Source organism: Typopeltis vanoorti, chromosome 8 (assembly GCF_054136105.1).
Source record: "Typopeltis vanoorti isolate ZY-2024b chromosome 8, IOZ_Tvanoo_1.0, whole genome shotgun sequence".
NCBI lineage: Eukaryota > Metazoa > Arthropoda > Arachnida > Uropygi > Thelyphonidae > Typopeltis > Typopeltis vanoorti.
Window position 1 is genome coordinate 34,318,692 of NC_143556.1, and position 13,402 is coordinate 34,332,093.

At 37.9% G+C, this 13,402-nt stretch overlaps 1 protein-coding gene across 3 annotated transcripts in view; it reads right to left on the bottom strand.

Moving 5' to 3' along the window:
• LOC150103917 (deoxynucleotidyltransferase terminal-interacting protein 2) overlaps positions 1 to 13,402 on the bottom strand; it is a 99,320-nt gene that overhangs the window by 43,925 nt on the left and 41,993 nt on the right. For all 3 annotated transcript variants that reach the window (XM_090396806.1, XM_090396805.1, XM_090396807.1), the window contains exon 4: positions 9,391 to 9,477. In XM_090396806.1, coding sequence (XP_090252932.1) covers positions 9,391 to 9,477 — 87 coding nt within the window. The remainder of the gene's footprint in view (positions 1 to 9,390; positions 9,478 to 13,402) is intronic.

Here is a 13,402-nt window from a genome sequence, read left to right on the forward strand (position 1 = left end):
AACACTCCAAGATCCCTAGCCTGATCAGTTTCTTCAAGCATAATCCCACCGATATAATCTTCTTCTACAGCTTCTCCCACTTAAGTGGGGTCACTGTTTGTTATGAGTCTCCTCCACACCTTCCTGTCTTGGGCTGTCACCACATCCAAGTTCTTCATCTTCAAGTCCTCTTCTACCAGCTCCCTCCATCTCTTCTTTGGCCACCCATGCTTTCGCCTTCCTTGCACATCCATCCGCATGACCTTCTTCTCACATATTCGTCCTCCCTCCTCATCACATGACCAAGCCATCTCAACCTTGCCTCCTGTATTTTCACTCCTAAGTTCGTAACTTTCACTGTTCCCCCAACATAGTCATTTCTCAGATGATCCTTTCTGGTCACACCGCACATCCACCTAAGCATTCTCATCTCTGCTACTTCCATCCTGCTGATGTTATTTTTCCTCAGGGCCACAGTTTCTATAGCATATGTCATAGCTGGCCTCACTACTGTCCTATAAATTTTGCCTTTCAGATTGATCAGCACCCTCTTATCGCATAACACTCTAGCCATCTCCCTCCAGTTCCTCCAAACCACTTGTATCCTGCATCCCACTTCCTTCTCAGCTCCTCCATCTTCTTCCACTGTTGAACCTAAGTATCTAAAGTCTCTCACCTTCCTGATGACATTTCCTTCCAGCTCCAGATCTGTCTCCTGGCCACCGCCCACTGCGCAACACATACTCTGTCTTACTTCTGCTCAGTCTCATACCTCTCTCTTCCAGTACTTTTCTCCATCTTTCCAGTTTAGTTTCTGCTTCTTCTTTTGAATCTACACACAGCAAGATGTCATCTGCATACAACATTGTCCAAGGTGCATCTTCTCTCACCTCCTCTGTTACCACCTCCATCACAATATTAAACAGAAACGGACTTAATGTTGACCCTTGATGCAAGCCAACTGTTACTTGAAAACTTTCTGTCTGTCCCAAACAGGTCCGAACACTTGTCTTCACATTTCTGTACATTTCCCGCACCAACCTGACATATTTCTCCGGCACCTTCTTCTCCCTCAGACACCTCCAGACTTCTTGCCTTGGCACTCTATCGTATGCTTTCTCCAGATCAATAAATACCAGATGTAGCTCCCTTTGTTTCTCTCGATATTTTTCCATCATCTGTCGTAACCCAAAGATAGCATCTGTTGTTGATCTACCAGGCATGAAGCCAAATTGTTCCTTTGCAATCTCCACCTCCTCCCTCAATCTACCATCAAGAACCCTTTCTAGGATCTTCATTGTGTGGGACATCAACTTTATTCCTCTGTAATTTTTACAGTCTTGTGCATCCCGTTTACCCTTGTAGATGGGAACAAGAGTACTCTCCCTCCATTCCTCGGGTATATTTTCCTGTTGGCAAACTTTCATGAACAGGTCCCACAGTAGGTCAATTCCCTCTTCCCCCAGTGCCTTCCATGCCTCCACTGGAATTCTGTCGGGGCCCACCGCTTTTCCATTCCTCATCCTCTTCATGGCCTATGTCACTTCCATTCTACTGATGTTCTGCACCATCCCCTCAGAAGGCTGCCCATCTCCTCTGTGAGTCCTTGCATTTTCCTCATTCAAAAGTCCCTCAAAGTATATTTTCCATCTGTTTCTTATGTCCACATCCCTCCATAATACTCTTCCTTCAGCATCTTTGATCTACCTCACATGTAAGATGTCCTTAGCTGCTTTATTTCTACATTTCGCTAGTTGGTAAATTTTTCTCTGTCCTTCCTTTGTGTTTAATTCTATAATCCCACCAATATAATACGACGTTGGATATTTAATCACGCCGAAGTGCATGACTCTACATTTACTGACATTAAACTGTCATCCATTTTCCCATGCCCATAATTCCAGCCTATTCAAATCATTCTGTAAATACTGCATATCAGCAGCATTCCTGATTACCCTACTATCCTTGCATCATCAGCAAATAGATGTTTGTCGCTTGTCAAATCCTTCATAATATCATTAAGGTATAGATTAGATTGAATAACAGTGGATCAAGCACTGATCCTTGTAGTACAAAATTGGTTACCTTAAATCTTGCAGACTCACATCCCCATATACCACTTTTTAATATGTCAGTCAGCCATCCTCTTATCTATGCTAATATTCTATAATCCAAAACCATATTCTCCAATTTATGCAACAGTCTACCATACTGTATTCTGTCAAAAGCCTTAGCAAAATCCAAAAGTATTACAGTGTATCCATTCCCCTTGTCTAGTTTAATGGTAACATTACAGAATGTGAGCAAGTTGCTAAAACATGACCTTCCCTTAGTAAACCCATGTTGCTCATTGCAAAGTAGATTCACTGTCAATCCATTTTGAAATGCGAGTCCTAACCAATTTTTCCAAAATCATCACCACCACTCCTGAGATACTAATCGGTCAATAGTTGGATACATCAGCCTTTGCACCACCCTTATGCAATGGCATTACCATACATTCTTTCCATTCCTGCAGCATCTTACCTGTTCTGAGATTACTATTAAACAGCCTGGTCAATGGAATTGCCAGTTCAGCTGAACACTCTTTTAGCACACGTGCTGATATTCCATCAGTCCCTATTGCTGAATTCTTATTCAGTTTGTGCAACATCTAACACCTTGCCCTCATACACCTGAATTTCTTCGTCCAGTGAGGAGGTAGCAGTGAGCTCAATGTCACATGCACCAGGTTGATAGCTTTAACAAAATGGGCCCTCATTAGTTGAACAACCTCTTCTGCATCTGTAACCCTCACGCCATCTACATTTAGAAGAGTTATTCTTTCGTGGAAACATAATCTAAACAAGCTTTCAATTCCATAGACAGAGATAAATTGATCACATCCTAAACTAAATCAACAAACTCCAAATTGCTGACCTTCATTTCAAACTTTTACAAAGACACAAAAGCACTCGTCAAATTTACCTCTGGTATTTTTAAATATTTTGCAATTTTTAAGTTTATCACCATCATCATCAAATTACTCCCATGTACCCTAAAGGGGTGTACAGGATATGACAGTACTACATGAAAATTTACATCATTACTAACTTCCTATCTACAATTTTCCTCCAAATCAGTCTGTTACTTGTCAAGACTCCAACATTATCAGATCTTATATTTCTATCGTCTAAGGCACTTTTGTACTGAATCAATCCAACTATAACCTTGGTCTTCCTCTGGGTCGTTTTCCTGCCAACCTGGCAGAGAACACCTGTTTTGCTAATCTTTCCTCTTCCATTCTACATAAGTGACCATACCACCTGAGCTTAGCTCTGCTAACGCATTCCTGGATGCTGACAATGTCAAGTTCTTTCCTAATATCCTCATTTTTAATATGATATTGCCATTGATGCCATCTGTTCACGCCTCTAATCTTTCTCAGGACTCTCATATCTGCGGTCTCTAGTCTTTGGTCAAGTGTTTTACTTCTGACCCAGCTCTCAGATCCATAAGTTAAAACTGGTTTGAACACAGCTAATTTAGTGTTCCGACTAATTTCTCTCTTATTCAATATGAATTTATTCAATTGACTTCCCATCATACCAGCTTTGCTGATTCTGTTGTCTATTTCTATATTTAATTTACCATCTTCAGTAAAAATCGTGCCTAAGTAACTGAAATGTTTTACTTGTTCCACAGGTTCTCCATTCACAACACAGTTGACATTTTCAATGATTCTGCCTATTTTCATTGTCTTTGTCTTTTTATTGCTGACCTTCATACCATATCTATTACAACAGCTATTCAATTTAGTCAGAGAATCTTGCAGACTTGTAGCGGATTTATTTAGAAGTATAACATCATCCGCATAAAGCAAAGAGCTGATATTAACATCTCCAATTTTGATATCAGGTTTAATACCACTTTCCTTCATAATGTGATCCATATAGATAATGAATAACAGAGAGGATAATGTACATCCTTGTCTCACACCAGATTTAACATTAAACCATCTTCCTGTACTTCCTTCAATTCTAACTGCTGACTTACAACTCAAATAAAGACTAAGTATTGCTTGATATAATGCCCCATTGACACCATATAACTGCAGCGTATTGAATAGCTTCTCTCTTGGCACCTTGTCATATGCATTTTCCAAATCGACAAAACTTAAATACAGATCTTTGTTATATTCCCATGCTTTCTCGACTATTTGTCGTAAAGTGAAGATCTGATCCTGACAGCCTCTATTTGGCCTGAATACAGCTTGTTCTTCACCAAGCTTTTCTTCCACAATTCTTCTCAACCGTTTTTCAAGTATACTGGCACAAATCTTGCCTGGAACAACACTCAGTAGGGAAATACCGCTGTAATTCTCACATTCAGTTTTATTTCCCTTTTTATATATGGGTACTATGAGAGCTCTACTCCAATCATCAGGAATTCGTCCCTCTGTCCAGGCTTTCTGAACTATGCAGTGCAGCTACTGTAAGACTTTTATACCACCATACTCCAACATTTCTGATCGAATATCATCTACTCCTGCTGCCTCTACACATTTCAAGCCTTTGATGGCTTTTTCTACTTCAAGTATGGATATGTATTCCTGACTGCATGCCTGGTCAGTGTTTTTTATCACTGTGCTGTCATCACTGCTTGTTTCATTTAGCAATTTTTCAAAGTAATTACTCCATACTTCAAGGATATCTTTTTCTCCTGTCACCTTTATCATCTCTAACTCCTTTTACAGCACTCTTTCCTCCATTCCTAAGCTTCTTCAACAACCTCCAGAATATTTTGCCACCTTCTTGATATTTATTTTCTATATTCTTGCCAACATCCTCCCATGACTTTTGTTTAGCTAGTTTTACACACTGTTTAGCTTTCTTACATTTGTCTCTGAATTCTGTAAGAGTAAAAGATGACTTATTTGCCAGGAACTTTTGATATGCTTTCTTCTTTTCCTTCACTGCCTCTTTAACTTCCTGTGTCCACCAGGGAGTTCTGATTTTTTTATCCTTGCACACAACCTCACCACATGCCTCTCTGGCAGAATCAATCAATGTTTTCTTCAGAGTCTGCCACTGAATCTCCAAGGTTTGATTCCTGTTATCAAACTCTTTCATTTTCTTTTCAATAATCTTTCTGTATTTTAGTCTACAGTTCACATCTGAGAGCTGCTCAACTTTTATTCACTTTAAAACTTTCTTACATGTTATTCTTTTCAATATGAAATTCAATTTTATCCTGCTCAAGACTAAATAGTGGTCGCTTCCAATTTCAAATCCTCTGTACACTCTGGTGTCCTGCACCAGGGAGAAAACATCACTATCAACAATAACATAGTCAATGAGAGTTTTCTTATTCTTACCCTCTTCTCTCCATGTGAATTTGTGCACATTTTTATGTTGGAACATGGTGTTAGTAATAACCAGTCCATGTCCTGAGCAGAAATCCAACAGATATTTGCCATTACTATTAGCTTTGCTCTTTTCTCCAAATTTTCCCAAAATATTTTTGTATGTCTCACAATCATTTCCTACTCTACTATTTAGATCCCCAACAAGGACCAACTTTTCCTTTTTCATTGTGTCAGTTGCTTTTTCTAAAGCGTCAAAAAATTCCTCCACTTATACCTTAGTAGAACCTTCTGTGGGACCATAGGCACAAATAAGTCTCATTGTCCAGTTCCCCATTCTCATATTTGCCGACATTACTCTATTTGAGACTGACTGCCATTCAAGAAGATTAGCCTCGTATTTTGTGTTGAATACTATGGCTACTCCTTCTTTTCCTTGATTGTCATTGCCTGAATATAACATTTTGTATTTATTGCTCAGAAAGATCTCACCAGTTTTGGTCTTTTTTTGTTTCAGTCACCCCTATTATGTCGATCTGGTACTTATCTAATTCCTCAGCTAGCTCCATTTCTTTGCCATTCAGGCTTTTTATGTTGATAGTACCGATCTTTAACTCTGGTGATGTTGAGTTGGGGTTTGTTTTCAGAATTGTTCCAGTAGCTGACTTTTCGCTGTTCGCCCTGGTTCCCTGGCGAAAACAACGGGGGGCCTTGTTTAACCGGGCGACGCCCCAGCCGGCATGAAATTTTGTCATGTTGTACCATCATTTTTTATTTTGGTTTAACCAATAAGAATACAATTTGGTCGGCTAAATCCCAAATTGCCAGCCCATCCTCGTTCGTTCAGTATCAAAGTAGATACCCAACAGGGTGCACCATGAGACGGTGAGGATTGGACATTAGGTCAGAAGCCCTGGTCGGTTCTCCGCATTCCTTTAAAGGCTATGTGGAGGTCTCCTCTCAGTTATATAGCTTTGACTCTTAAGCACCCCCATTTTTAAGTTTATATCTTTTTTATTTTCATATGTGATCACACATCCCATGTAGTTAAATGAACTTCCTGTTCTAAGATCTTGTTATCTATTACTATTGTAGTTCTTGTCCTTTAAAGGCCAAAGTTTTTGATTTTTCTGTTGATATTATCATACCATAATCTTTGGATATCTCATTTAGATCTAAAATAGCTTTCTGTAAGTTATCTTTAGAATTTCTAATTATTATTTGGTCATCGGCAAAGAGGAGAGTGTTTAAGTTAACTGTAGGAGAAAGTTTAATTAATTGATGTAAATTTTTATTCCATTTTATTATTATTTCATTTAAGTAGATATTAAAAAGAGTTGCTGAGAGGGGACATCCCTGTCGGACCTCTTGGTTTATCTCTCTCGTACTTGATAGCTTGTGAAAAATCAAGAAACATCAACCACATAAATACACAGATGATATAGTAATCATGGCAATATTGAAGCTACAACTAGAAAAACCCATCTTTTAAATGAAGCATGTAAAACTTTGGAATGAGGAAAGCAGCAGAAAAACCATAATAATGAAAATAGGAAGAGAAGTTGAAAACATCTCAATAACCCTGGAGAACCAAACCCTAGAACAAGTAAAATCCTTTGTCTACTTAGGAAGCACCATTACACACAATTTGGACAGCACAGAAACAGTGCTGTCCAAATTAACACAATTAACATTGGATGGTCAAACATCAATAAATTAAACAAAATATGGAACAATAACATTCTTGAAACATCTTAAAATCAAACTACTCAAAGCCATGATCATCCCTACAGCAACATATGGAAGTGAGTCATGGCGACTCGCTAAGAAGGAACTACTCAAAATAAGTGCATTTGAGGGAAAGTGCTGAAGAAAAATAAACAAAACACACTGGACTGAACATAAAACCACAGAACAAGTAAAGTAGGATCTCAACTACCAGGAGGACAATCCTCACAGACATTATTCTTCAACAACAGCTCTGATGGTTTGGCCATGTGCAGAGAATGCCTCCTCAGACTTCCAAACATCGTGCTAAATGGAAGAATAGGAAAACAGTGTCCACCCGGACGACCGAGGAAAACTTGGCTCAGTCAGATCCTTAAAAGAAAGAGACAAATTCCCCAGCTTCACTACTATGTTCGAGAAGACTAGAAATAGAACCATTTGGAGACAGACTGTACAAAGGGGACTCAACCCATCACCAGACGGATGAGATGAATCTTTCATATTCATTCTTTCTTTTACTTGCAGCATATCGATAGAATTCTTGTGAGTTGTTATTAGCACGCAGAGCCAGTTTCTTTGCATACTCAGACTTTGCTTTCCATACAACAGTTGTGACTATTCTAGCTTGCTGCTTATAATTATCATAATGCACATCATCCTTAACCTTATATATATATATATATATATATATATATATATATATATATATCGGTATTCCTTCCACATCATCCTTTTCTTATGAATCTCTTGCTTAACTAGATTGCACATCCATTTGAATCCTGCCCTATTTATTCTTTGAACTCTTGGGACACATTCTGATATTGCATCATTTAAGTATTGTTTAAATGCTTCCCATGCACTGTCGATATTCTTTCCATCCAGCAACCGATCCTATTCCACTGAACTTATTATACTACTCAGTTGGTCATAATTTCCTGCTTTCTAGTTCAGCATGTAACTTTTTCTGAATGCAACATTCATAAACTTAGTCACTTCTCGAGTAGTGCATGATCACTGTCACCCACCGGAGGCAGAATAGTTACATCTTTAACTGAAACGCCCTCTGACACTATAACCAAATGAACACTCTTTGACCTTGAGTTCCTTCTGTCACTGCTTGAGGAAGTTGTCTTGCAACAGCTCAATAATTCATTTTCATTCTTATCGTGAGATTCTACTGCTGCCCAATCAATGTTTGGATAATTAAAGTCTCCCATTATGATCACTCTTTTCGTGATCATCTTGTCTATTTGGTGATGCATTTCTTCATCACTAGCAACTGATCCACCAGGTCTGTAACAACACCCTACTATGTAATCGATCTTGTTATATTCCACACCTCACACCAGATGGCTTCAAATCCAGTGCCACATGAAATGTTGTTAGTAATAGAGTGCTACAATCATAGGTCTCAGTTCTAACTGGATTCAAGATATCTGCTATCATTAGCAGCACACCCCCTCCCCCATCCTTCCTAAAAATACTGTACCCTTGACACTCAATACCAGTTAGTATGTCTGATTCTGGTAGCCAGATCTTACTGATATCTACAACTGAGGTCCCAACATATTGACTACGGCCACAAACTAACCCTTTGTTTCCAATTTTCTAATACTCCTAGCATATGTATACAGACATAATAATCTACCTGCATGTTCTTTGGTATATTCTTGTCTGCATGACACAGTTGGACAACTTGCAGATCTTTGCAAGTTGTTAAACGTTGTGCAAAAGATGTCTACATCTTATATATGTAGACATCTTTGCACAAGCTTGATGGGTCCGAACCACACGAATAAAGTCAAAATTGTTCTCTCCTCGTCAACATTTCCATGACAAAACCCATTCCCATCATTAACACAGTTATATAACATTGTTGCTCTTACACTCACATTCTCACCATTCCTCCCTTTATAATTTAGTTTCCCTAACTCTGTTAGGTTTCATACCAGTTATTAGTTTTTCTAGACTCCTGATACCAAACTCATTCAGGTGTAGGCTGTCCCTCTTATACAAATCCAATCTTCTCCCAAACTCACTCCACATCCAAAAACTCGCATCCATTCCTTCTACATAGCCTACGTATCGTTTGCCATCATAGCCCTTCTTCTTAATTCATTTTTATCATATCAAGGTAAAATACTGACGATTTTCACTTTCTCACTCTACATTTTCACTTCTTGTAAGAATTGTTGTAAGAATTTTTTTTATAAAGATGAGTAAGCAGCATCCCAGTGTCTACTGGGATGCTGCTTACTCATCTTGCTGCTTACAAAATATAACTTATCTGTTGTAGTAATTTAATATACTTCATCTATCCAAATAAAAAACAAGCTTACCAATCGTTCTTTTTTAACCCTTCTAATACTTCCCGAACGAGGAACAGCAAACTGCTTCTCAATAGACAGAGTACTGGAGTTTGTTAACTTCAAAGGAGAAAGGTCATTATGTTTGACGTTTATTTTCATCACACACAAATGTAAAATTGTTTCATTTCTGGTATGTTATTTTATGAATTTAATAAAATATGAGAAAAAAGGTAGTTATATAACTTTTATAAAGCAGACTTTCCCAATTGCTCATCTTTCAAAAAGTGCACACTTGTTCAAGAACCTCCTCATCCTCAACATAACAAAGTAACATCACATTAGCTAAAAGCTATATAATTATCAAAAATCGAATATTAAAAAAAGTCTACTAACTACATAAATCTATAATCAGGATTTACACATTGTCATAGATAATCTATAGTGTACTATGATAAATGAAAATATACATAATTTTAGGTGTATACTCTCAAGGGTATATACACAAGCAAGACTAATAATTAGGATTTTGTGACAAGTTTCCTATCAACAATTTTCTTCTAAAATAGGTCTATTATTTGTAAGATCAGGTTTGTTTAGCTCTTATATTTTGATCTTTTAAAGCAGTTTTAACTACATCATGTTAACCAGCATATTCCCTTCAAACACAGAATTTGCAAATCTTTCATTTCCCATTCTTTTTAAGTGATCATATCTTAGAATAGCTATCATCATCAAATACCGTCAGGGGATGTTGAAGATCTTATGATAGTACTAAATGAAAAGTTACATCATTACTAACTTCCTATCAATAATATTCCTCCAGATTAGCTTGTTATCTATCAACATTCCAATATTATAAGATCTAATATTTGTCTTCTAAGGCACTTTTTACCATATCAATCCACCTATATCTTGGTCTTCCTCTGGGTCTTTTCCTGCTATCCTGGCAAAGAACACTTGTTTAGCTAATCATTCCTGAGATTATCTCTACTAACACATTTCTGAATGCTAACACTGTCAAGTTCTTTCCTAATTCTCATTGCTAATATGATAATGCCATGGTCACCATCTGTTCAGTCTTCTAATTTTTCTCAGGATTCTCATATCTATGGTCTCCAGTCTTTGATGAAGAGATATTTCTAAACCAGCTCTAAGATCCATAAGTTAAAATTGGCTTGAACAGTCTTGTATATAGCTAGTTTAGCATTTTTATTGATTTCTGTCTTATTCCATATAAATTTATTCAGTTGACTTCCCACCATACCAGCTTTGCTAATTCTACAATCTATTTTGAAATTTAATTTGCCATCTTCACTAAAAATTGTAATTTTTTAGTGAAGATTTAGCTTGTTCTATAAGTTCTCCATTCAGGATGAAGTTGATGTTTTCAATGTTTATGCCTATTTTATTGTCTGTCTTTATAATGCTGATTTTCATACCAAATTTATTACAGCAGCCATTCAATTTGGTCAAGGAATCATGCAAACTTACCTGAATTTATTTAGGAGTGCAACATCATTTGCATAAAGTAAAGTGCTAAGTTTGATATCTCTTATTCGAATATCAGGTTTAATAGTGTTTACCTTCATAATATGATCCATATAGATGATGAATAACAATGGAGATAATGTACACCCTTCTGACACACGATGTAACATTAATCCAATTTCTATAACTCCTTCAATTCTAACTGCTGATTTACAACTCAAATAGAGACTATGTATTGCTTAATATAATGTCCCGTTTATACCATATAATTGGAGCATTTTGAATAGTGTTCCTTTTCTGTCATATGTCTGTGGTACTTTGTCATATGTCTTTTCCAGATACACAAAACTTAAATGCAGATCCTTGTTATATTACCATGATTTTTCAACTATTTGTCTTAAAGCAAAAATCTGATCCTGACAATCTCTGTTTGGCATGAACCCAGCTTGTTCTTCACCTCCACAATTTTTCTTAGCCATTTCTCAAGAATACATCATAAATCTTACCAGGAACACTCAAAGAAATTCCTCTGTAATTCTCACATTGTTTTATTTTAATTTTTAAAGATGGTACTATGAGCACTCCACTCCAATCATCTAGAATTTGATCCTCTGACTAGGCCTTTTGAATTATGCAGTGTAGCCACTGTAAAACTTTTATACCTCCATATTTTAGCATGTCTGGTCAAATATCATTACCCCAACTGTCTTTCCACATTTCAGGTTTGCGATAGCTTTTCCTATGTCAAGTACAGATATATATTCCAGATGGCATTCCAGCTCAGCATTTCATGAGGGTTGCATGAAAAGTCTGGTAAATTTCCAATAGACAGTAACACAATTTGTTCATTCATACCAGTGTCAGCACGTATCATCTTTTTCATGACCCTTAGCAAAATTTTAGCAAGGTGCAACACGTTCTCGTTTGGCAAGCATTTCAAATGATAGTGTTCACACTTTTCATAAAAATGGAGAAAAACAAGTTTCCTGCAGTGATAAAACACTTATTTGAAGATAGTTACAGATCAAAGTCAAGTTACATGCAGTTCATGGAGACTGTGCCAGCATTAAAAACCATTTATTTTTGGATAAATGAGTTTAAACATAGTCTTAAGTCCATCAAAGATGAAGCGTATACTGGAAATATAGATTAAATAAACTTTAATATACACTTTCCGATATTTCGGCGAACGTTACGTTGCCATCTTCTTGGGAACTTACTAAAAGGCCACGTGCACACAAGTACTAATACAACAAATGAGACTGAGGCTAGGACGCTAGCGTTTTCCTAAAGTCCTGATGGTGCCCCCTGGCGGGCTATATTGGTAGTTCTTGGCCTTTGGGCTGAAGTTCTTTTGATAAAAGTTTCCCAAATTTGGGGCAGTTTCATGCATCCAAATTTGTTGAGGTTTGGCATGTTCCTAAGGGCCGAGGCTGATTCCATGAATAGTCTTTCATACTTGAACTTGCTGCGGTGTATTACTGTGGCTTTCTTCCATCTTATTCTGTGGCGAGTATCCAGAGCGTGGTCTGCAAGCCCAGAGTGGCTGTACTGGTGGAATCGGATGTAATCCTTGTGTTCTGAGATTCTGATATTTGCTGTCCTGCCTGTTTGGCCAAAGTAGGACAGTTTACAGCTGCAAGGGACCTGGTATACACCAGGTAGGTCTAGGGGAAGTGGTTGGTCTTTGGTAGAGCGGATAAGGGATGCCAGTTTTCTATGTGGTCTGTAACAAGTGGTCAAGTCATGTTTTTTTAAGATTTTATTGATTTTTTCTGAGGTGCCTCTGATGTAGGGAATAGTGATGGATTTAGAGTAATCTTTTTTGTGAGGGGGAGGAGGTGGTGGGTTGTGGATGACTGGGTTAAGTATTTTTTGGATTTTTTGGAGGGGGTAGCCGTTGGCTGAGAAAGTGTCACGGATGTGATTTAGTTCAGAGGTTAGGGCTTGATCATTAGAACAGATTACTTTACGGCAAACTGAGGCTGAAATGGATAATTTCAGCCTGTTTGCCGTAAAGTTTGCCGTAGTTCAGCCTCAGTTTGCCGGCAAACTGAGGCTGAAATTATCCAGACAACTCAACCGTCTGGCATTCCTAAAACGCTGCCGGGATAATCATGTCATCCCGAACTGTGTTAAATTCAAACACCGCTTCATCTCACAGAAAGCTCTCCGTATTTACAACCGCGCTAGCCAGGCATTACTTCGGGAACAAATTACCGCTACACGCGGTTCCCTAGCCGATATAAACACCGCGATAGCAACGCTGGAAAACGAGCTTTCACATACGCTGAATCACGAGCTTTGGTCGGTCTTACATGACGTCTCATGTACGGCAGCTAAAAAAGAATTTGAACGAGTACGAAGCCGACATATCAACAAGTTTGATAAACTAACAAAGAACTCGGCGTCGAAACTACAAACCAACACTGTTGTTAACCTATCGTCAGCTACCTTAAAGCCAGAAGCAATCCACGCTCTGTCACGTGGTCACAACTTCGCCATTGCTCCTAGGAAATTAACGGCCGAGGAATTAATGATTCAAATTGAACGC